Consider the following 22323-nt stretch of genomic DNA (forward strand, 5'->3'; position numbering starts at 1 on the left):
AAAAAGGTGACACTCTACTTAAGGTTCTGCCCCCACGATGGATGGATGGATGGATGGATGGATGGATGGATGGATGGTTAGATGGATGGATGGATGGATGGATGGATGGATGGATGGATGGATGGATGGATGGATGATGGATGATGGATGGTTAGATGGATGGATGATGGATGGATGGATGGTTAGATGGATGGATGATGGATGGATGGATGTTAGATGGATGGATGATGGATGGATGGATGGATGGATGGAGGGAGGGAGGGGTGGGTGGAGGGAGGGAGGGAGGGATGGATGGATGGAGGGAGGGAGGGATGATGGATGGATGGATGATGGATGGTTAGATTGATGGATGGATGGATGGTTAGATGGATGGATGGATGGCTGGCTGGCTGGCTGCTGGCTGGCTGGCTGGCTGGATGGATGGCTGGCTGGCTGGCTGGCTGCTGGCTGGCTGGCTGGCTGCTGGCTGCTGGCTGGCTGGCTGCTGGCTGGCTGGCTGGATGGATGGCTGGCTGGATGGCTGGCTGGATGGCTGGCTGGATGGCTGGCTGGCTGGATGGATGGCTGGCTGGCTGGCTGGCTGGCTGGCTGGGTGGGTGGCTCGTTGGCTGGCTGGCTGGCTGCTGGCTGGCTGGCTGGATGGATGGATGGATGGATGGAGGGAGGGATGGAGGGAGGGATGGATGGATGTGTTAGGAGCCCCAAGTGTTCCCCCCTCCCCCTCCCCTTCTGTGTCTTGTCTGTTTCCTGTCTGTCTGTTCTCAGGCTGGACAGAGCAGCTTCCTGACTCTCCCCCGTCGGGCGATCGAAACACACCTGAGACTGATCTCCAGTCAGCCCTCCACACCTGCCTGGTCCACTCTCCACTCAACGCCAATTAGTCGTTATCCACCTGTGGTACAGCCTGGCTCCACCGTGTTTGTCTGCTTCCAGCACCTTTCGGCTTTGTTCTGAACCGGGTCTTCAGTAAATTTGATTTTCAACCTCGCCCAGTCGTGTGTGTCTGCATTTGGGGTCTTGATTCATGTCTGCAGTGCCTAACCGGATGGATGGATGAACCCCAGTTGGGGAGAAAAAAAAGGGCCTTCAATGGGCTTTTTTTGCCCCACAAAAACGAGAACTATGATGTGCGTTTCTCCGTGACTCGGCTTCACCCTTTCAATTCATTTAAAACGTCTCACCAAGGTCAGCGCATTACGTAATTCCTTCTCCAGGCTGAGGCCAGGGTCGCCCTGCTGTCGGTGTTGGAGCTGTGCGTGCTAACATTCTTCTCTGTGTGGTTGCATTTCCCCCTTTATCTGCCGGGCTAGAGGTTCTCTAGCACCGTGCACGGAACCCAACGAGAGAGGGAGGTGTGATGTCAAGGATTTCGTAACATAATCCCGACAAACCAACAGCAGGAGAGGATTTTTTTGTTGCACTAAACAAAGCACGGAAACATTTTTTCCCCCATCAGGAACTTCTGTTATTAATTTTTCTCCAGCCTGTTTTTGCACGACCTGCCATCTCCGCCTGCCAGATATATTCCCCGCGTACCGAAATAACGTTCCATACGTTAGCCCCGTCTGCTTTGTTTGTAAGCTCTCCTGCACGAATCAGAAAACAGGATTTCACACATATGGCTTCCTTTATTTGTTCATCCCCCCCCCTCCCTTGATCGGAGATGTCATTTGGCAACCTAAACAGACAGGAACAGCGGATCGGATCATCTATTTTAATCATGTTTTCAACGAAAAGTCTGAAGTTTTAACATTGCAGATGCACTGAAACAAGTTTATTTTTTCTTTTGTCTGCATTGAATCGAAATAAAGAGCCGGGATTTTATGATTGTAACCGAAGAGGAAAGCTTTGAAATTTGAAAGGTCCTAATCCTTAACATCACAGTTAAATGTGTAACCCCAACCCTACACACACACACACACACACACACACACACACACACACACACACACACACAGGTGGATATCAGAGCAGGACACAACCTTGAAAGAGCTCTGCTCTGCAGGGACTTTCCTTCACTGGCCTGTTTGCAGGAGTAAGACAATTGCTTGCTCACTCCATCTTTTCATTCTTCCATCTGTCCTTCAATCTGTCTGGGGAAAAGAGGGTGAAACCTTGATTTCTGTTAACCGATACCTCTGCAAGCCACACGTCACTTTTACGTAGCCGATTGATTGATTGGCTGTTCCATGACTGTGAAATGTGTGAAATCAGCTAAATTGCTAACCACAGCCGTTTTACTTGCTTAGCGAACCTTCTGCAATGACAACCTCGTCGGGCCTCGCAACGCTCTGTGTCCTTGACTGAGTCTGGTCCACAGGTGCAGTCCAGTGGCGGCCCACTGCCTGCAGGGTTGGATTAGTAAAGAGGTCAGATTTAGTGTGCAATATAATACACAACAAATAAAGCAGCTTCATCATAAAGGATATGCTAAGCCATCAATCCACTAAGGCTCCGGCTCATGGAACCTAGCTTGCTTCCTCCAAAACAGAGAGACCTACTTTTATATCTCTTTCACTCTAAATGAACCTGACAACCCCTGCTAGTGATCTCTCTTTCTCTCTTTCAGTTCGTACTCCTAAGCCCCTTAAGTGTAAGATTCCTCCGAAAAAGTTGCGGAAGGTTATCTCCACCAAGGTTACAATCTCAGCACCGAATGAGGCTCCGGCAATGAGCTGAACATGGAAGGGCTGAATACTAAACCGTGCCCTCAGACGACAGCCAATCATACATTTGCCATATGTTCAAGGATATCTACACACAAGGAGCTTATATTACAAATCCAGTCACCTAAAAAGAGTTGATGTAGCTGCTGATGTGCTCTGTGATTCCATATCGCAGCGAGGGACATCCTCTGGCACGGTTGTTCCCGTTTTACCTTCCCTCCACTGTCACGTTGGTTTAGACTACATTCATGCCTCAGCTGCAATTGGACTACAGTCGAATGAATAGGTGCTCTCTCTCTTCCCGTTGCCGGCTCGGTTCTGTCCTTGACTCAACCTGCCCCCAAAACAAGTATACATTTGCATGCATTAGGACCCTCCCCTGGCTCGCCTTCTGCCCGCTGTGCCGTCGAGTCTGATTAATGATCTAAGTGTGCTGCTTCTCGCAGCAGCCGGGCCGACCCCCTGCCCGCGACTCACATCAAACGTCCTCACTCGCCAAAACTCAAACCCATTGTGTGCTCGCCTGCTCGCGTTGCATCTAATGCCGGACGCTCTCCCCACCTGTTACGTTCCGGCACCTGAAGGTGCCCAAAGAGGTGTCAACAACGCAAACTGACCAGCTAAAGTCAACCAGCATTTTAAATGCTAACAAGCTACCAAGCTACCAATTTCTTTATAGTGTTGTAAACTGCGTCTCCGTGTAGGTATATGGAAGGGCTAGAGCCATAGCAGAGTGATGCTAATGGGATTCTGCTATTCTTTGACTGCAGTAGCCCTGATTGGACGGATCTGATGCGCTTCTGGTGACTCCAAACAGTCTGAAATATCGTCCTCCGCCCTCACCGCGGAAAGTGACAGCGCGGCTACGGGACGCACTGTCTGATACGCAGAACATAATGTCCAATGGAGCTAAGCTGGCGAGTAATTGCGCAAAAACACGGAGAGCAGTAAATCAGGTTGATACTTGGCACGGAGGGCAGCTGCAGATGTAGGGGGTGGCGGGGGTCCAGGAGAGCTCCCGGCTGCTCTGTGGTGATACAGCACAAGTGAGTAGACGTGCACTGTACGTGCAGTCGACAGCGCTGCTAATTGTTTCTGAAATGTTCTAATGTGAAAATCATGGGATTGACTCTAATTTTGCGCACTTAATCACATATATATATATATAAACATATATACATGAAAAATACACATCAAAGTGGAGCGTTTGATTTGCCCCCCTGAACGTGCCTGTGTGTATCCATGTGTGTATTTTTGTCTTGCATCTGCTGCCCGTGTGGGTGAATCCTCAGAAACGGACCAATTACAGATGCGCCGAGCGTTCGGCCATGTTTATTAGCCATCTGACTTTCATTTCAAAGGAAGGAAGGGGAGGGGGGGAGGGGGGTACTGTTGGTGTACGGAAGGTTGCGAGTATTCGTGGAAACCCCTCAGCACAGTTTCTCCTCCTTGAGCTGCCATTGGCTGAGTGCTCGCCACATTCTGGCGTTGCCTGGTACGTGGAAGAAGCCCTCACTCTCTCTCTCTCCCTCGAGCGGTGCAGAGGCTCGTTGGTTGAAATGGAATCCCCGCCTCCCCATCCCCAAAATGAGGGCAGAGAGAGAGACGACAAAGGAAGCAGGGAGGAAGGCAGATTTCATAAGAGCGCACATTACAAAAAATACACTGTTTCTTGCTAATCTTGGAGATAAGCGAGTGTTCCATAAGTGTCTCTACCACAGTGTGACCACGTCCTCATGTATTCACGCGCTCAGCCGCTCGTCACGCCAGCAGCTTACCACTATCACACTGGCTGGTGTGCTGAACTGAGCTGAACCCACCGACGTGGATGGAAAGTACCCCGTTGCACGTGCTCAAAGGTGGGATTAGCGACATCAATGTCCTCACCTTGATGCTAAATTTTGTCTTCTCCGACCAATAGCAGCAACCCGGGAAGTGGTGTCCTCAGATGACTTGAGGTGTTCGGATGATTATTTAATGCCAGCAATCTATCTGGGTTTGGGGTCTTTATTTAAAACTAGGATCCTCTTTGGTTTTGAAGCCGCGGAAGCTGTGGCGGAAATTCGATACACTGGACTTCATAAGCTCACCATCAGGGGATTTATGGTGCTGAGAGAAACCGCTGCTGGGCCCTGGCCGATGCGGCGTGCATTTCGAATTTCCGGAAGTTTTTTTTTCCTTTTTTAAATAACTGTATGAACTCTGTTTACCCTAAGTGTCCTGTCTCACTCTGTGATTTTTTTTTTCGTCAACGATCCAATTTCCGAAAAGTTCCAGACGTTAAAAATGCCAGGTGTTAGCAATTTTTCCGCGCTCGCGGGGAACTAAAACATACTCCTGAGCATAATTGGACTAAAACTGTCACTGTGCTCTTCACGTGGCCGTCATTACGTAGCACTTTTACGAAAACAAGCAAAGGTACAACGCGTTTTCCTGCAAAACTAATCTGTTGCCATGGCGAGGGCTTCGCAGAGCCTGCTGCGCTAATCATGAGGTACTCTGGAGCGTTTGCCTCACATCTTGCATTGGCACTTAACGCATGCTCATTCCCAGCGATCAAGCGTCCGCTGCGGATAATCACCGTCGTACTGCACCCGGCGGCGTTCTTTCTGTCCAGTCCAGCGACACTTTATGATACCGAAATTTTCTCTGTCTGATATTTGCCTTTGCTCCAAAGGCACGTTTGATCAAAGCCTCGTGCTTTAATCATAACCACGACATCAGAAATAGGAATAAAATGGAAAAGAAGGCCGATGCCTCGTTGAGGTTTCGAGAGGTGACCTCACTAACCTCAGGCAACCCAACGAGTTGTCAAGAGTCGCAACCTCCATTTCCATTACGAGAAAACCTCGAGCACATTTGCAGCATACGTGATTTAACCCAATTTTTCCTCTGCCTGCAGGTGGAAATCTGGTGACGGTGAGATTTGACTCTCCAAGCCTCCCAAATTTGTCCGCACCCGCGGTATTTCGGTAGTTTTACGTCCTCGAGCGCACTTGACGGAACGGTTTTACACGCCGTGGATGCACAAAAGCTTTTAAAGCCGGCAGGAGGAAAGAGAGGGGGAAAAGTGTACCAAACCCAAGAAATCTCCTTTCTATCGATTCAATGCAAAGACAGTTGCCATGGCAACACAGCAGTCCCGCTGTAAGCCGCTTTCGCTCTCCGCCCCCTTTTGCTCTGCCTGCCGACAAGGTGCACAGGCAGCCGCCAACGCCGAGCAGCTGTGATGCTTCTCTGAGTGATGAGGGGCTGGGCCACTTTCACATCCTTCACTTTCTTTACAGTACGTTTTTGTTGTTGCCCCCCTGCTATTTTTAATACAGCTCTCTGCCTTCCAAGGGCGATCCTCCTCATTAAGATGCTCCAACCCTCACTGGACGCCCGATAAGACGGGAGAAAGAGTTCACCAAAGGTCACGGGGAGCTCAAGCTCGGCGTGAACGCTGGGAGACGGCGGTGGAGCTCAGCCGTGCACGTCTCCACCGGGGAGGGGCATTTGCGTGGACAGGGGAAAAGAAAAGGCAGGGATGTCAGAGAAGGGGGGGGCAGTTATTCGCATAAGCTGACAGCAGCAGGCTGAGGTGCTGTTTCCTCTGGCCTGCCACTCAAACTAAAATCAATCGCTGTAAAAAGCAGTTGAATGAAGCTGCCCCCCCCCCCCCTTACTTAATTCTACATCCATTCCGGCCTTTCTCTCCCCGTTTTCCTCTCACATTTCCCAGGCCTGGAAGCTGCTGAGCCACAACGCATCTGTCCGCCTTTACGCTCCTTGTTAGCGGAGAGATGGGCGATGGCGGGATGGGGGTGAGAAAGAGAACTGTTACACATTTCTGAAAAAGACTGAGATGTGGGGGGGTTCAATCCACTTCAACTTGATGATATGACTTCTGTTCCTGTCAAGTATCAGAGCTGAGCAAGCGACAGAGGCCGGGAACAGGAAGAAACCTTAAATCTGGGTGGGGGGGGTAAATGTCTTGGATGTTTCCAACAACTCAGAGCCAATAAAGAGACATGTCTCTTCCTGTTGTGTCTCACCTGTCCTCGTCCATCCTTCTCATTTTGCAAATCCCATTTATTATCATTCTCGTCCTCTCGATTCAGCTATAAATGAACTTCCTCTCCTCCCGCCTGTTCCCGTCTATTCTTTACCACATTTCCTGCAGCTCCTCATAAATTATTTCTGTCGTTACATCCCTCCATCACGCTCATGTCCCCCCCCCCCCCCCCTCCTCGTAATCCCCCTCAAATCCCCTGTGCCCATCGGTGTTTTATTCTCATCAATGACGCGCCGTTAGCCTGTGCGTGCATCTCCAGGGGCGCTTACAGTAGGTTGAGCGTCGCAAGTCAACAGGATTACGGCGGAGCTTTATAACGGAAGGAGAGGGAGATGGTGGTGGTGTGGTGGTGGTGGTGGTGGGGGGGGGGGGGTGGGGGTGACGAGGGCAGCCGAGGTGAGAGGCGGGACGAGGGGAAGTGGGCTCAGCACGCAGGAATGGGAGGAAGTGGCTGCCAGCGAGAGCAAAGAGACACGACTGCTGTTTGTGGAAGCACAAGCGCAATTTGGAATTCACAACAGTGCTCCATTTGTATGGAACGCAGCCTGGGGGTACGGGTGGGGGTGGTATGTAAGGGAAAGGGAAAAAGCACTGTTGAAAAAAGCTATTGGAAACAGGAAGAAGCTGTTCAGGGTATGACCTTTCCCTCCACATGAAAGACAGGTAGAGTGAGTGGGTACATGCTAAAATGCCCCCCACTGGTGCTGCACCTTACCCCGTGATGACATCACTATGGGGCGCAGGATGAATGCATGCGGCATACATGGAACATCAAACACCTGGAAAACACTTTCTCTACTGAACCTCTTGTGCTGGAAACAGGAAGTGGCTCCGATTTCCGACACCTTGAGTTTCACCGACGTGTGTCTGCTAACAGTTTGTGGCCATTTAGTCGCTAGAGTTTAGTTTGTCTTATCCCTGATCCATTTAAAGTTATTTATGATTTAAAACATGATGCCGGGACACTTATTTGCAGAGAACAAATGCTTGCCTTTCAGCGCCGCGGTCCAAATTGGACACCAAAGGGACATTTTCTCAGGAATAGCATGCCTCCTTGTATTAGCCGGCTGACTTGCCGGACGGCGCAGGGGTTTGCTTCCTCCTCCGAGACCGCAGCTGACAGAACCTTCACGCGACGCAGCTTTCCTCATCACTGCATTATCCATACCTCCTCTTCCTCCTCCTCCTCCTCTTCCTCGTCTTTCTCTCCTCACACCTCCTCGACGTGATGAAATGGACCCGGCCGGCAGCGACGAGGATGACAAACAGCTCTGTCATCTCGTAATGCCACAGCTGAAAATGCAAGAGAAACATGGACGCGGTAATGAGCGACTTCAAAGCATTAGAACATGAAACATGACAAACACATGCTAGCACGCATGCTAGCACCCATGCTAGCTCCAAAAAAATGTGTCATTTGAGGGGATTTTTTGCTTTAAACATAGTTGCCTTTAATGATTGTGGGCAGACTGATATACAGACTCGGTTAATCAGCCCTGTCTCATGGTTTAGTGTTAAAAAGGACACGTCTCTGTCTGATACGAGTCCTCGAGTGCTCACTACACTGCAATTGCTGAATGAGGACGTCCTGCACACAACAAGCCACACAAACGGCTTCCAAATGTCAAGTGACATCGCGGAAAAAGCCCGGCTGCCACGGCGACAAGAGAGCCGGCAGACATCTGGGGCTGTCGAGTCGCCGAGGGTAGGTAAGGTTAAAGGTCGAGGGGGGGTTGTGAAGCGACGGTCGGGACGTGGGCGAGTAAAAAAGTGGTGGACATGCGGAGTGTGGACGATGCAGACTGTCAGGTCTCCAATCTGTCAGCAGAATGCTTCTGTTGCCCTGAGGGTCTACAGCACAGCTCTGCCTACATTTATTTTTTTATTTTGTTTTGCTCTCACATGCACTCATGTAACATGTCCTCATGCACCCTCTTGTCCCCCCTGTCTGTGCACATCACTGCACCGTGATTTTTAGCTACAAGGGGAGAGATAGGGGGAGTGTAGCGGCGGTCATGTTTCTGTGTTTGGGGTTAAGCAGATTGGGAGAAAATGCGTGCGTGAGGTGATGGCACGTTGCTTGTGCTATTTCAAATGTTAAAACCTTTAGTTTGGACCAATTTCGGAGGATTCTTTAAAAAGCGGTGCCGCGTCGCCACCTACCGGTCGGAACTCGCCATTACACGTTAATGTTGCTACTCCTCACTTTCTTCCGACACATTTTTGGTCAAAAACAGAATTTTGGCCTTAAATCATATTTTTTCAGAAGGGGAAAAGGCGAGTTATAGTTGTATGAAATAAATTCTAATGGTGGAAAACTCCATATAAACACGTATACACAATAGTAAATGGTCCAAAACAGTTTTGCAAACTCACTCAAGTGCAGTGAGTCTATTTTATCGTTGGTTTCACAGCAGTTAATTACAACTAAAAGGAATTACTGTTGTCTCTAATTTCTCTTTGTCCCACCCCCACCTGACAAAAGGCCAAAGCAATAACTTATTCTGCTAAAGCTCTGATGGCAGAGCACCCTCTCACATGACGCTGCAGTCCTTATTATAGTTTGCTGCCTCTCTGTCTTCACATACTCACGTAGCCACAGCGACCCGTAAGGGGAGACGGGAACAAGAAGCACCTCTGCGTGGGATGCTTGGCTCTTGTTTCTTCAATCACTCGCATCACAAGGTGCGGAGCCTGGTCTCAACAACCTGAGATTAGCAGAATTATATCATAGCTGTTCCTCATTTTAAAAAATGACTGCAAAGTTTTGCAGGAAAATAAGCACAGAGTGTCCCTAAAATACATTAGTGCGCCTCCTCAGCACAGAACACGGTGAAGGGTGGCCTCCCATGCCAAAAATACTGGCTTTTGGCCACTTTGTTAAAGGTGCCAGCATGGAAATGGAGCCAGTTTACAAAAGGTCAGCATACCTCGGGCAGGATCAGGTGACTTCAGCTTCACTCCTTCCGCTTTATTGCTTACATTGTGAGACTTCCCTGCCGAAGTGAACGTCTCTATAGTGCTGTCGTGCTATGAAAACAACATAAGCTTTATAATAAACAGTCAGCCAGGACTGGTTTTCACATCAGTAAATGGAGATGCAGACATGCTGCAGACAGACAGATGAGCTGAGAAACCCAGGGGACACATATGAATATATCAAGAAGCACCGTACATCCGCCCACTCCGTATTCCTGGAGCAGCATTCACCCCTAAATCAGATGCAAAACATTTGTAATTCACAACAACAAATGTTCGACGGCGAGACGGAAGCAGTTTCAGAAGTTTATTTTTGCTCGCTGCTTCAAAACCTCTCACATCAAATCGTCACATGATCAGCCGCACCCTTTCATCCGCATGAGTCACGCAGATACATGACTGACTTTGTTCCGTTCAATGCGATGCAAAGTGACGTTGGGCCCGTAAAACACAGCAAATATACACACAGCATACGGAGTATTGTTCACGCTGTCTCAGAATACACAGCAAATACAGTATTTCGCTAGCCTGTACTAATGTGTTCCAGAATGTGACCACAAAGCGTGTCGAGATCTTAAAAAGTCTTATGGGAAGACTTTAGCCTAGCTTCCGATACACTCCCAGTGTTTAAGCTAGCCTAGTTAGAATAGTTGATTCTATGAGGTTAGAAGCTGTTCCAAAACTGTCAAAAACCCGATCATGTTATGAATCACGGTGCAAATTCCTGTTAGAGCTAAACAATAGGAAAAAGACAACAAAATATAAAATATAAACTAAAACCAAAGACATTTCTCCTACACGTAGCATTTATGGTACAGATGAAATTATGGTTGATTAGCCTTTGATTTATTTTTCATTAAAACTAGAGTGACACAAAAGTCTTGTTTCAAAGCATTTCTCCTGTCTTGACACATGGATCAGGCCACCCCAGCATCTCTTCGGTGTTTGCCGTTTCCCCTCTCTTCCACTTGTAAAACCAGCAGCAAAGTGAAAACATGTAGAGCGCAAAGAATGCTGGGAAATCACACAGGAAGAAATAGAAAAACAACCCGACGGCAAAGCCTGAGAAGACCGAGAGTCTGGTGACGTGACTGAGGAGGTAGAAGACGCTCCACCACGTCAGACTATCTGGCTGCTTCAATTTTTCAGAAGGTAGTGGCTCCGTCGGACTAAAACTGTCCCTAAACGCAACTTCCTGTTCTTCCCTTACTTGGGGGCGACTTTCCTGTCTGCTAGTCGCTCTTTCGGACGAGTCCGTCGGTGATCGTCCATTCTCCGCCGCTGTCAGCACGAGGCCTCCACAGAGAAGAGCGCTCAGACCTAAGCTCGTCTGCGGTTCTGCAGGCGGGTAGATTTGTTGTGTGGAGGTGATTTCCTGAGGGAGGGGCCGCTCCAGGTGCCAGCTGGGAAGTGGGTGCAGTTCAGTCAGGGAAAACACACCTGAACTCAACCCTTTCCGGAGAACTGCTTGTGTTGCCGTGGGCAGATTGTCCAGGTCGTCCACCTTCCCATCAACACTGAGGTCCTTCCTAGAGGTCTTGAACACCTCTTCCCAAATGGCCCAGAACAGATCTTCCCCAAACTTTTCTATGACCGCTTTTTTCAATTCTGACTCCGTCACATTTAGTGCAACCGTGTCTTTTGTTCCTTTATACTCGGCACTTGAGGTGCTCACAGCTTCTGCTGACAGCTCTCCTTCTTCCAGTTGAGTCAATCTGTCCTCGTCTTCACCCTGAGGGACCCCTGCCTTACCCCTTAGCTCCTCCTGCTCTTCTATTTTCAGCTCCGTGATTGTCGCCCTCAGATTCACACCATCCTCCATCCTTCCAGATGTCTCAGGTTGTCTAAGAGTATAAGTCTCTTTTGGGATGGTATTGTTGCTCATGTCCTCCTGAGATTCCATGTTGTCCTGGGAAAGCAGCCATCTTCTTCCCTCCACATCTGCAGTATTCAGGTTGGGTAAAAGTCCGATTGTCTCACCATCATCTTGAGGGACCTTGTGCCTTTCCTGTGATACCACAGTTCGTCTTTCTTGCGTTACCGGGTTGACCTCTTGTTGGTCCTTGGTTGTTCCATCAGAAGTTGGACATCGTCCTTCTGTGCCAGTTTGTGAGTCCTCTTCCTCTTTCTGGGTTGCTTCTGGTAACATGTTGCGGCCTCCTCTGTGGAGTTGTAAAGCTTCTCCACCATGCTGCTGTCTTTCATCACTTTGCTGGATTATTTCCAACCCTTCACCAGTCAGACTCCCTTGTTCTTGGCTGGGACCATCATCCATCTCCACCGCTGCACCTGTCACTGCACTTTCATTTGTAGATCCCTCTGATTTAACTGTACTTGCTATAACTTGGGTCCGTTGCAAACTGTCGGCTCTGATTGGACAGATTTCATCTGTCCTGGACACCATGGGCCTTGAAAAAAGACTTTCATTCTTTCTTGAGATCTTGTCAATGATGCTGGTTGTCTTGGACTCCAGCGTCTCTGGCATTTCTGTTGACTCTGAGCCCCCTGAGCTGGGTTCTAAGTCAGCTGTTAGTGGCGTACAAGACTCTTCACCCATTCTTTCTATTCTTCCTCCTCCCGCTTGCTCGTGCATGATCTTCTGACTCTCATCTGATCTGTCAGCAGGACCTTTGGACACATGCTTTGCCCCTTTGAGACCAAATTCCTGCCAAGTATCTGTTTGGAACTTTGTCTCTGACCTGTCATCTCCGGGGCTGCTGACACAAGCTCCTTCTGGCTGGGGGTTTAAGACAAGGCCAGGCAGCTGACAAGAATGCTTGCTGGCTGTTTTGGGATTGTTTAAGGGGGACAACGATGTGGCTGTCTGCAGCCATTCTGACTCTAACACCCCAGAATGCTCACCACAGCTGGACCCATTCAGAAACGCCTGCCAAACGTCGCAAACCGAGGCTTTGATGTCAGAAGATTCGCCTTTAACGTTTGGGAGGTTTCCACGTGTATCACGACAAGGCGTCCCGCCTCTACTGTATGCAGATGCCTCCACTGAGGTATTTGCTCTTCCATTACAGAGGTCATCTGCTTGCGCGCTCCCCCACGTGCAGGTTTTGGCACTATTCCAGTCCAGAGTGAGCAGAGGAATCTCGTGGTACGTGAGCACCCGCGGACTCGTCTGGCCTTTGTCAAGAAGGCCGCCAGGGCCGTTCCACATATTCGGCAGTGGCCGATCAACTTCCTGCGATTGGACCTTTGGGAAATGGTGCCTTTGTTGAGACATGAAATCCTGCACGCAGGCCAAGCGGGTTTCTCTGCGTCGGCTTTTTACACTCTCCACCTGTTAAACAGGTCAAAGGTCAAAGGTCAGGCCAAGCGTCAATGCCTGAAATACCAGCAAAGCGTTTATTTGTCGCTAAGGTCAGTACCTCCTTGAAAGAACTGCGAAGCACTTCGATATTTAATGGACTCTTTGGACGTTTTACTACTACTTTAAACCCCTATTTTATATCTAATAACTTCATCTACAAGTCACCTTGTTGAATTTGCATCATTATATCTTCTATCAGAGTTTTCAACAACATAAAAAACACAGTATCCCATTTATTACGCATTTAAGGAACGTTATGTAAATGATATGGCAGCGCTAATTGCAAGCTCACAGTGTGCAGAGGTGCTTGTTTGTATCGTCATCATGCACGTTTATTTGTTGACTATGCTCGGTAAAAACAGGTTAGCTGACTCAGCGAGCGGTTTAGCAGGTGCTTAGCCAAGACATCCAAGCTATAAGCTATGGTACCAATGCAGTCACACAATCTCCGAGCGTATATCCAGTGTTAATTTCTGTTGACTTTTCTCCAAAAATGAAGAAGCCTCACCAAAGATTTCTGGTATGACAAGAACTGCAGCTTCGCTTTCTCGGCCGCCTCTCGGTCCTTCTCTGCTTTCCGTGCTACCTCTAAAAAAGATAAAAACAAGCAAGACGGTCACCCAAAAGCAGGCGCCTGCTGGTGCACGTATCTCTATACGCACCTACGAAACCTGTTGGTGTTTTACTGGGCTCGGCGGCCTTTCCTTCTGCACTCGGCCTCCTGTGGTTTATAATGAGATGTTACATAAGCAGGCAGAGGGTTCCGTACAGAAACAACACCCAGATTCCCTCCTAACACCAAATGCTTTACAAATCAAACTGTGGATCTCATTTTACAAGTTCCCCCCACCCTCATTTAGAGTAATAAGCTGTTTTTTTTAACTGAACCATTAAACTGCACTGATTGATATGAGTCTCTCTCTCACCGGCTGGCTCTGAGGCAGCTTCTCTTGCTCTTGCCCTCTTCTTGCACCTGAGGTCCATTGACTGGTGCCTTTTTGGAGAAGAACAGCACGTAGTTCATTCCCTTGTTGTTGGCCCAGAAGGTGCCCAGCGGTGTTTCATAGCGCAAGCAGAGCTCCAGTCTGGTCCCCTCTGCCTCCAGCGGAGGAACCAGGGTGTACGTGAAGGCAAACCTGTCTGTCGTCAAGTCACTGGAACCGGGCACGTAATTCGCTAACAGGTCAAAGTGGGTGACCCAGCGATCCAGGCTCATCCGGACATGAACGAACTTGGTGTAACACAGGTTGACCACCCTGATGTTTCCACGGACGGTGGTGGTCCCCGGAAGGAGCTGGATGCTTTCCAGCTCCACCGTCTGCTCCCTGAGCTTCTGGTCGAGCTCCTCTCGAGAGGAGGGAAGCGTGAACAGACAGGACATGGAGAACTCCTCCAGAGACTGGGACAGCTCTCTTCCTGCAGGGGGGTTCTCATAGGCTTCGGTGCTGTCGGCATTGTCAAACTCCTTCACTGATACCAGGTTGAGGCCAAAGGCGTCGGCGAACGAAACCTTCCTCCGAGGGACTGGCGGAGGCTCCGGCTCCTCGTCCTCGTCCTCGTCCTCATCGGTGGCAGAGTCTACTGGAGACAAGGCCTCCACTGCCTGCTCTTCCAGGTCCTTCTCCATGATCGCCCCATCTTTCTCCCAGGGTTGGATGCACAGAGCCTCCATGACGCACAACAGTCTGAGAGGCAGACGTCTGCCCGTCCTGCCGTCTGTCTGGCCAAGACAGAGTGCCCCAAGCCTGGCTGCAGCGATACTGTAGGTCCGCAAGCAGGGAGAGGACGTGACTTGACAGATGGAGTTTGGTTACAGCCTAACGTTACAAGTGTGAGCCAAGACTATTAATAGGACACATAAAACTAGACTGGGACAGGCTATTTATCCTCCCAGCAGCCCCCACACAACCTGTTTGCTGCATTTATGTTAATCACAAATCAATATTTTCTATTTTACATATTAAATCAATATTGTAGACAAATGTTTCATTATTCTATGATATTAGCAGCTATTCAACAGGTTTTACACAGATCTTATGTGCCTTTCACTTTTACCTATAAAAATGTTTGGTTGATTAAAAAGATAAAGTCTGCATACATGTTTCCCCTTTTTAATTCAAATTTAGCACGATAAATTGCTTGGATAGGCTTCTGTAGGCATACACACAAAGGTGCCCTCCTGTTTCAGAATAAACTTCTGCTTTTCGGCTACCGCCATCTTCTGGTCATACTTTCAATTAAAAATAAAATCTATAACTCAGTGTGCTTGTTTGTACCATTTTAAAAATCGGTGATTCAGGTTAATGCAAGAGATGCAGACCAGGATTTCGTTCTCCGGATGTTGTTTATGGGGTTTCCTGCTTCTTAAAAATCCTCTAAAACGTCACACAAATACACCAAACACAGAAGTACATTCGCAGAATCTTCATGCGCAACTTTGAACACAAGGTTATAAACTCCTGTCAGCTTTAATTACTGTATCCAGGCTTGGAGTTTTAATCGGTTTAGTGCTGTGATAACGGGAGCCGAATAATGTCAACTTCCGATCTAATATCCGATTTAAGGCAACGTGAATATCGAATCTACGTCAACAGATGGCACCATATGACCACAGTCCAACAGTCAGCTGAGGCAACGGAATAAACTTCTTCCCTTATTATAACGCCCGCATGTGCAGATTGTGTTCATAATCATTCGCGAAATATTGAAGTGTAAAGTTGCACTATTGGTGTTTACGTTATTTTATTTTTGGGGGAAAAAAAAGAAAATAAATAAATTGGCCAGTAGGTGGTAGCAGCGCTCCACAACTTCTTAATACTTGTTTTTCCTCTTTATAATATATGTTTTGGATTTTATCAGTCGAAGTGTCTCTGAAATAGACTGAATCACAACAACCTGAACAACTGTTTTGTGATTAACACCTCCTACGTTTCTCATATCAACTCCCACAAAAAAACACCGTGAAATAGAAGAAATTTGTTTTTTGTTTAAAAATGTTTTTAACGATATTTTACACGCAATGTGACAATTTCTGCAGGAAATGCCATAAATAATATCATTGACAAAAACGATTATAAGAAATAATTATAAGAAAAAAATATGGCATATGACACATCAACAATTGCGCATATTTCTCTTTTATTGCCTTGAAAATAAACGTGTAATCACATCCATTGTCAGTTCAGGAATTTTAACATGAAAATACAATATTGAAGTGAGAAAATAAATCACGAGAGCAAGGCTTCAGATTTTAAAACCTAACCTCTCCACCCTTTCTTTAGCTGAACGCAAATGCTTCATCAGTTTAAAGGAAAAATAAAAGCAACATTGGAAAAACCTGCTGGTCCAAATACATCCGCAATTATACGACTATAGCTAATACGACACAAGAGAAATCTGCTATCTGTTGAAAAACAAGTTTAAATCATTTAAATAATTGTTGAATCTCTGACAACAACTGAATTTAGGTTCCATATTTGGACAGTCTTGATTAGGGTCGAGATCTATAAATTAAAATGCACTGATGAAAAGTGCGAGACGTGAACAGGGGTGGCGATGCAACAGAATGTTAGAAATCGGCTAAAATAGACAGAAAATAACTCATAGCATCATCTTAACACGTGTTCGGTGGACGGATATCGGGGAAATCAGGGGAAAAAATGGCCAAGTCGTGCGTGATTTTAATCCAGACCATTTATTGTCACATGTAAAGCGACCTTCTGATAACGTCCATCACGCGGCTGCACGTTCACAGGTTCCATCCCCGCAACACCGGCGACGGCTGCGTGGTCGGAACCGCATGAAACAAACTTTTGGAAAACATTTGTTCGCCGTGCGGATGACGTCACACGCCCCCAAAATAACAACACACTCACACACACACACACACACACACACTCAGACGCACACACACGCACCAAGCAAGTGCCTCCCCCCGGGGGGTTTTCTAGTCCCAAATATACTTGCTTGCTGGGATACAGCTTGATGCGTGAGTGGGGGGGAAAAAGAAAACAAGCCGAGTCTTCTCCGCTGCGCGTCATTCAAACAGGACTCGGTGTACCGCTTTTCCAGCCCGCGTTGCATTAGTAATAACGGCGGCGTCGGCAGGAGACAGCACGAGACCGCGCGTGTATGCATGCATGTGTGTCCGCGCGAGTCGGACAGCGGTGCCCAGCGGAGGAATATTCGAGCTGTTTTATTTACTCCCGCGGCTTGTTGTCCGGTTCCCTCCGCGATGGTGAAGTTGGACGGTCACGTGTGAAGACCTGCGCGGCTGTTTAGAGGACGGCGACTTCTCACCTGGCGTGGCAGAAAAAGAGGTCCATAAAAAAAAGAGAGAGATACCCGACAGTTTCCCTGCGGTAAGTTTTTCTCCTGCCCGTGAGCTTATTTCTTCGCGACTTCTTTCTTTTTTTAAAAACTACGCTGTCCGCAGTTGAATTAAGACATAAGTTAGTCCCGCTCCTGCGTTGGCTCCAAACAACGCGGTTTCCACGTTTGCAGTTATTTTCTTATTAATATTCCTTTGTTTTATTGCCGAGCTGTGTTTTTTAATTAGTTTCACCTGGTGTTCGACCTTTTTCTCCTTGACCCGTCTTGACAGCAGCCAGGAACATGAAGCTTAATTTAATTCCTTAAACCGAATCATTTAATATCTGCGTCATCGTGAAAAGCTGTTTGCGTTAGTGTTTAAACAACTTTTAAATGACGATTTATGTTTTACTAAATCCTATTAGCCTTATTTAAAATATCCTTCTATTTAATTCGGGAGTTTCTTTAAATTTATTATGTATCCGTTTTATTTAAATATCGCTTTTGCTTTGATTTATTCGTGATTGAATGGTCAATAAAACCAGAACATCAATCATGTATAATTCAACTTTTAATGAGAATTGAATCTCATAACTTACATAAAATTACTGCTGTATTTCAGCTACTGTTATCACATGCCAACAATTTTTATAAATAATGCAAAAATTTAGGTAAACAATTAAATGTCCTGCTTGACCCTTAAATTAAGCAATGACTGTCAACACCTTACCGTGCAGCTTCTTCCAATTTATTATTATTTTTTAATTATCTTTTTTTTGCTGATGTCCAAAAACAAACGGGGCAGCTCGAGGAGTTTTTGCAACGATTATCCTCAAACCCCCACGAATGAAACTAAACACTAAAAAGCGCCGAACAATCTTTGTTCCTCCAGGTCACTCTTAGAAACGCTACCCCCCCCCCCAAACAAAATCAATAGCTAATTTTTTTCAAAGGCTAACAAAATATGGTGGAAACCGACTCTCCGGGCCTGTGCTCTGATCAGCTTTCACCCCTGGATTAGCCAGATCGACCCTCCCTACTGAAGCCGCGGGGTGCACAGGTGTTCCCTCCTCAGTTATGCAGGTGTGGGCCGGTCCCCCCCCCCCCACCCCCCAACCATCCCCTCACTCAGCAGCTCTGGCTCTTCAAAGGCCAGGCGGCAGTAAATGCCCCTCGTGAAACGTGTCAGCGACAGTGCACAATAAGCACCTTTGTTGAACTTCTCCGGCAGATGTTTGAAATGTTTTCCTTTTGTTTACTTGTTGCTTTTGCGATTTTCCCTCCTCAAATCCGCCTCGTCTTTCTGCTGACGTGGTCGGGAGCCGTGCCCTTAATGCCCCGACTCTCCCCGCTCCCTGCATCCATTTTGATTGCCGCATTTATCATCTGGCGGTCGCGCTCTACATTATGGTAATGGGAAAATGAATGTCCTCCGCAGGATTAATGCGTATACCCTGTCGTACATTTCAATCACTCATCAAAATTAAGAGTCGGCTTTCAGCCTCGTGGACGCCGGTCGATGCCCGATTACTGTTTTGGTGTTTATCTGGGGTGAATGGTCGGGAAAGCCGTGAGAAAAGTTTGCACACGTTTCTGTGATTGTGACAGCCGACCGGTGCAACGGTAAGTCCAGGCTGTCGGCCTTTTTTCTTTTTTTTTTTTTTTTTTTTTTTCGCACATTGCACCGATTCAAAACGTTTGCTGACTTTTTCAGATCAGTTCTTGAACCCAGCTGCACCCCCCCTCCCATCCCCCAGCACCTTGGTAATGAAACACGCCGCTCCCTCAACCCTTGAGGTGTGGCGGCATGTGGGGTAGAAGTGAGCAAAACTAAAATATTTGGGGTGGTGAAACGTATAGGGGGCGCCTGGCTTTCTTGCCGTTCACCTGTCCCACGTGTTTTCATATACTCTTCGTTCTGCTGAGATTAAAAGCAATTAAACGCCGAACGTTCAGGTCGAATCCACGCTAAGTTCGTGGAAGCGTTTCCATGACAACGGACGTGCAAGTTAAAGCAACCAGAAGTGATCAAGCCTCTCCTTCCCATGTCAGCCCCCCCCCCCCCCCTTCTCCCAGTAAGAGTGGAATTTGTGTTGACAGTTTTGGCCTTTAAAGGCACTTTTGTGCCGCGCAAAAGTATTTGTTTACCGGAATCATGCTGCAAGCTGTCAGACTGGGAAAGATTGACTCCTGTTGATAAAAGCGTGCGCTACATGCTTAAGAGGCCACCCCCCACCCCCCCACCTCTTGCACTGTAATTATCCACATCACGGTAATAGTGTTTTGTGTGGCCAAGTTGAGCCTTGAGACAGCTCAGACTTTTTTAGTTCCGCTCTGGGTAACTTCTCAGGCCCGGCTCGACGCCGCCTCGAGTGAGAAATGTTGTGACTCTGGTTTGGAGGGTGGGGTCATGGCAGGAGGATTATGAAGCGGATCGCAGGCCACCCTTACAAATTAGGGAAAATCTCCATCCGCCCGTTTGTTTTATCCACTCCTTGGGCTTTTGTGACGTTTTCAGCGAAGTCAAACTGCATCATTTCTTGTCAAAACAGCCAGGTGGTGAATACCGCTCGCCAAAATCGTTTTGCGAACACCTTGCGTCATCGCAAAGCACGAATAGACAACCCGACTCGTCGAAGTAGCTGTTGGCTCGCGTGGCCGTGAGGGACGCGCCGAGTTACAAAACAAATGTTTCGTTTGCGAACACCATGTTAATTTTAAAGTTGTGTACAAAAAAAAAAACCCAACGATTCTTGGCGTTTCCTTTTGCCTTTTGACAACGTGGTCTCCACATGGTCGTTAACAGCACCCCCTGCTGGGCTGGCTCTGAGCTTGGCCTTTAACACTGACTGACCTGTCACTGTTTATTTAGGCAGTTGTGTGCTCGTTTAGATCGCAGCGGTGCACCAAATGTGACCACAGAACTTGTTTTGGGCTTTTTTTCTTTCCCAACAATTGCTGGTGCCAAGATACAACGGCTTTTATTCGCGCCACGGTCGGATGACGTGGTGTGAAAAAAAAATGTGTCAGGTTTCGGGGTCTTGCCCTGAATTAAAGACACGGGGTCACTTGTGATAAAAGGCAAGGTCGCTGTTGCTCAGACCGCATTCAGCCTGTCACTCACAACCAGAGAAATGTCATGCGAGACAGGACGGAGGCTAACGGAAGCTAAGTTGAGGCCATTGTGGCCACGTTTTAAGCAAACACAAGCCTCTCTCACGCTGGAACATTTAATGAACGTGAATGTGAATAATAACCACATTGAAACATCCCATTGATGGTGAGTTCAGATTCCCAAAAACAAAGGTTATCCTGTATCTGGATGTCCAGTCCTCTCAAAACAGGGAGACAATAAGAGAAAACAGGAAGAATGTTTATTTCAAATGGCGGGCAATAAAATGTGTGTGTAAATGGGGGGGGGAGATGGTAATAGTTTTTGACAGGCACATTAGGCTGCAGAAAGAGCATCCAGCTCGGGGCTGGGGGCATATGGTGCAGCCTTCTGCCGGCGTTGCTCTAGACCAAGTTCCAACACTGGCGCAGGGTCACGACTGTCTCAGGTTTGTTCCTTCTGTCCCGCTCTTCTAAATAAAAACAGGAGGGGGAAAACATGAAAGGGGGGGTGGGGGCTGGCTGGCGGGCAGTGGGGTTTGTGGTGGCAGTAGTGGCTCTGTCTTTGAGTAAAGGACAAAAGGAATGCTTCCAGTCGAGCCCTTTGGGTCAGGACGTGATTGTCATCATCGTGCGGCGAGGAGACGTTTGACATTTCCAGAAATGCATCGTTTTTAATTTTGTTTCATGAGGTTCGCAGGAAGACAGAGACGGCAGTTCTCTGGTTACAAGGGAGTCCAGCGCACAGATATTTTATCTCCTTTAACACCCGGTTCGCACTCTCGGACAGCAACCCCTTAATCCCCCTCTAAACGCTGACGGTGTTTTCACCACGCTGGCTCTGTTAGCTTTGCTCCTCTGTATTGTGGCGAGGATGGAGTTGGATAATGTGCAGGATGACGCACGGCTCTGGTCTGAAGACAGCGGATCGGTGCGAGGGGTAATTACAAGCTACCGTGCGGCTCACTGGATTTTCCCTGGATCACAGCTACCGTACCCCCCCTTCCCCTCCACACACACACACACACATACACACAACATATGGAGGCAGCAAAACAATGGTTTATTTTTATGACGTTTGATGAGTGGTTTTTAATTTAGATCGTCACTTCTGGCGAGCAGCAGGGCAGATGGTGCAAACTCGAGTGCCCATTAGAGCCTAAATACCTCTGTGCAGCTGTTGGTCATAAACTTCCCCCACCTCCCCCCTTTTTGCTTTTTCACTCTTTGACATCGCCTAGGTCAACGGGAGTCAAACCTGTTACAACACCTGTTTCTGTGTATGCAAATCTGTTGTTTTGTCGTTTCATTAGGCAGGCCGAAAAGGCCGGGGTCCCTCGTGGTTGCAAATGCGACTGGCACCGGTCCCAGTTGGCATGCAGCTCCGCAGAGAGGCGCTCCAGGCGGAGCGAGGGGAGGGAACAAGAAGTCGGGTCGGATGCCTTCACATTATGGCTAAATCTGACCGGGCTCCTACGTTTCCCGTTCGGTTGGAGCTGGGGAACGGGAGCTGCTCCCCCTTCAGCCGTCTTTGTTCGGCGAGTCCATAAAAGACAAGCGAATGATGGAGAACAACACCCAGTAGCCCAGACCTGGCACACGCGCGTCTGCCACAAGCAGCCCTCCCTCCACACACCCCCTTAAGCCGCGTGCTCTACTCTCCCCCTCGTCCCCTTCATCATCTGGTGGTCTCCCGCAGCGCTCGCCTCTTAACCACATGTGCCATTGCCGGGTCTGCTTTTGCTCCGGGGCTAATTGTCCGCTGGTAAACTGCGTGCATGTTGGTGGGGGTCTCCCCTTCACGCAGACACGCCGCTGCAATGCCCGGCGATAGCGGCGATGATGGCGGCGCAGGGGGGATAAGATCATGATCTCTC

The 22323-nt window shown here is 48.2% G+C and overlaps 2 protein-coding genes across 3 annotated transcripts in view; one reads left to right on the forward strand and one right to left on the reverse strand.

The window, feature by feature from the left end:
• Positions 1-9082: 9082 nt before the first annotated feature.
• Positions 9083-14797, reverse strand: ppp1r3aa (protein phosphatase 1, regulatory subunit 3Aa). Of its 2 annotated transcripts, XM_057022895.1 has the most exons (5): positions 13951-14797; positions 13687-13745; positions 13533-13612; positions 9654-9753; positions 9083-9431 (listed from the first exon to the last, which is right to left on the reverse strand). In XM_057022895.1, exons 1-5 carry the CDS (start codon positions 14694-14696, stop codon positions 9424-9426), a joined length of 993 nt encoding a protein of 330 aa, XP_056878875.1. In that variant the 5' UTR covers positions 14697-14797; the 3' UTR covers positions 9083-9423. The 2 variants fall into 2 exon arrangements, with proteins under 2 accessions (XP_056878875.1, XP_056878873.1); XM_057022893.1 differs by lacking the exons at positions 9083-9431; positions 9654-9753 and adding an exon at positions 9996-12994 and having other exon boundaries at positions 13951-14789.
• Positions 14798-16953: 2156 nt separating this feature from the next.
• The window catches only part of foxp2 (forkhead box P2), a 79592-nt gene continuing 74222 nt past the window's right edge, over positions 16954-22323 (forward strand). The window contains 1 exon segment of the mRNA XM_057022506.1: positions 16954-17385. The gene's annotated coding sequence lies outside the window, so the exon portion shown is untranslated.

The sequence above is a fragment of the Takifugu flavidus genome, chromosome 22, assembly GCF_003711565.1.
Source record: "Takifugu flavidus isolate HTHZ2018 chromosome 22, ASM371156v2, whole genome shotgun sequence".
In the NCBI taxonomy this organism is placed as follows: Eukaryota; Metazoa; Chordata; class Actinopteri; order Tetraodontiformes; family Tetraodontidae; genus Takifugu; species Takifugu flavidus.

Bases quoted from the DNA above. Each gene is read 5' to 3' on its own strand.
- ppp1r3aa (XM_057022893.1), bottom strand. From the start codon at position 14,696: ATGGAGGCTCTGTGCATCCAACCCTGGGAGAAAGATGGGGCGATCATG. The intron at 13,746-13,950 runs GTGAGAGAGAGA...TATAAACCACAG, and splicing joins AGCTGCCTCAGAGCCAGCCG to GAGGCCGAGTGCAGAAGGAA. The intron at 13,613-13,686 runs GTGCGTATAGAG...TATCTTTTTTAG, and splicing joins AACACCAACAGGTTTCGTAG to AGGTAGCACGGAAAGCAGAG.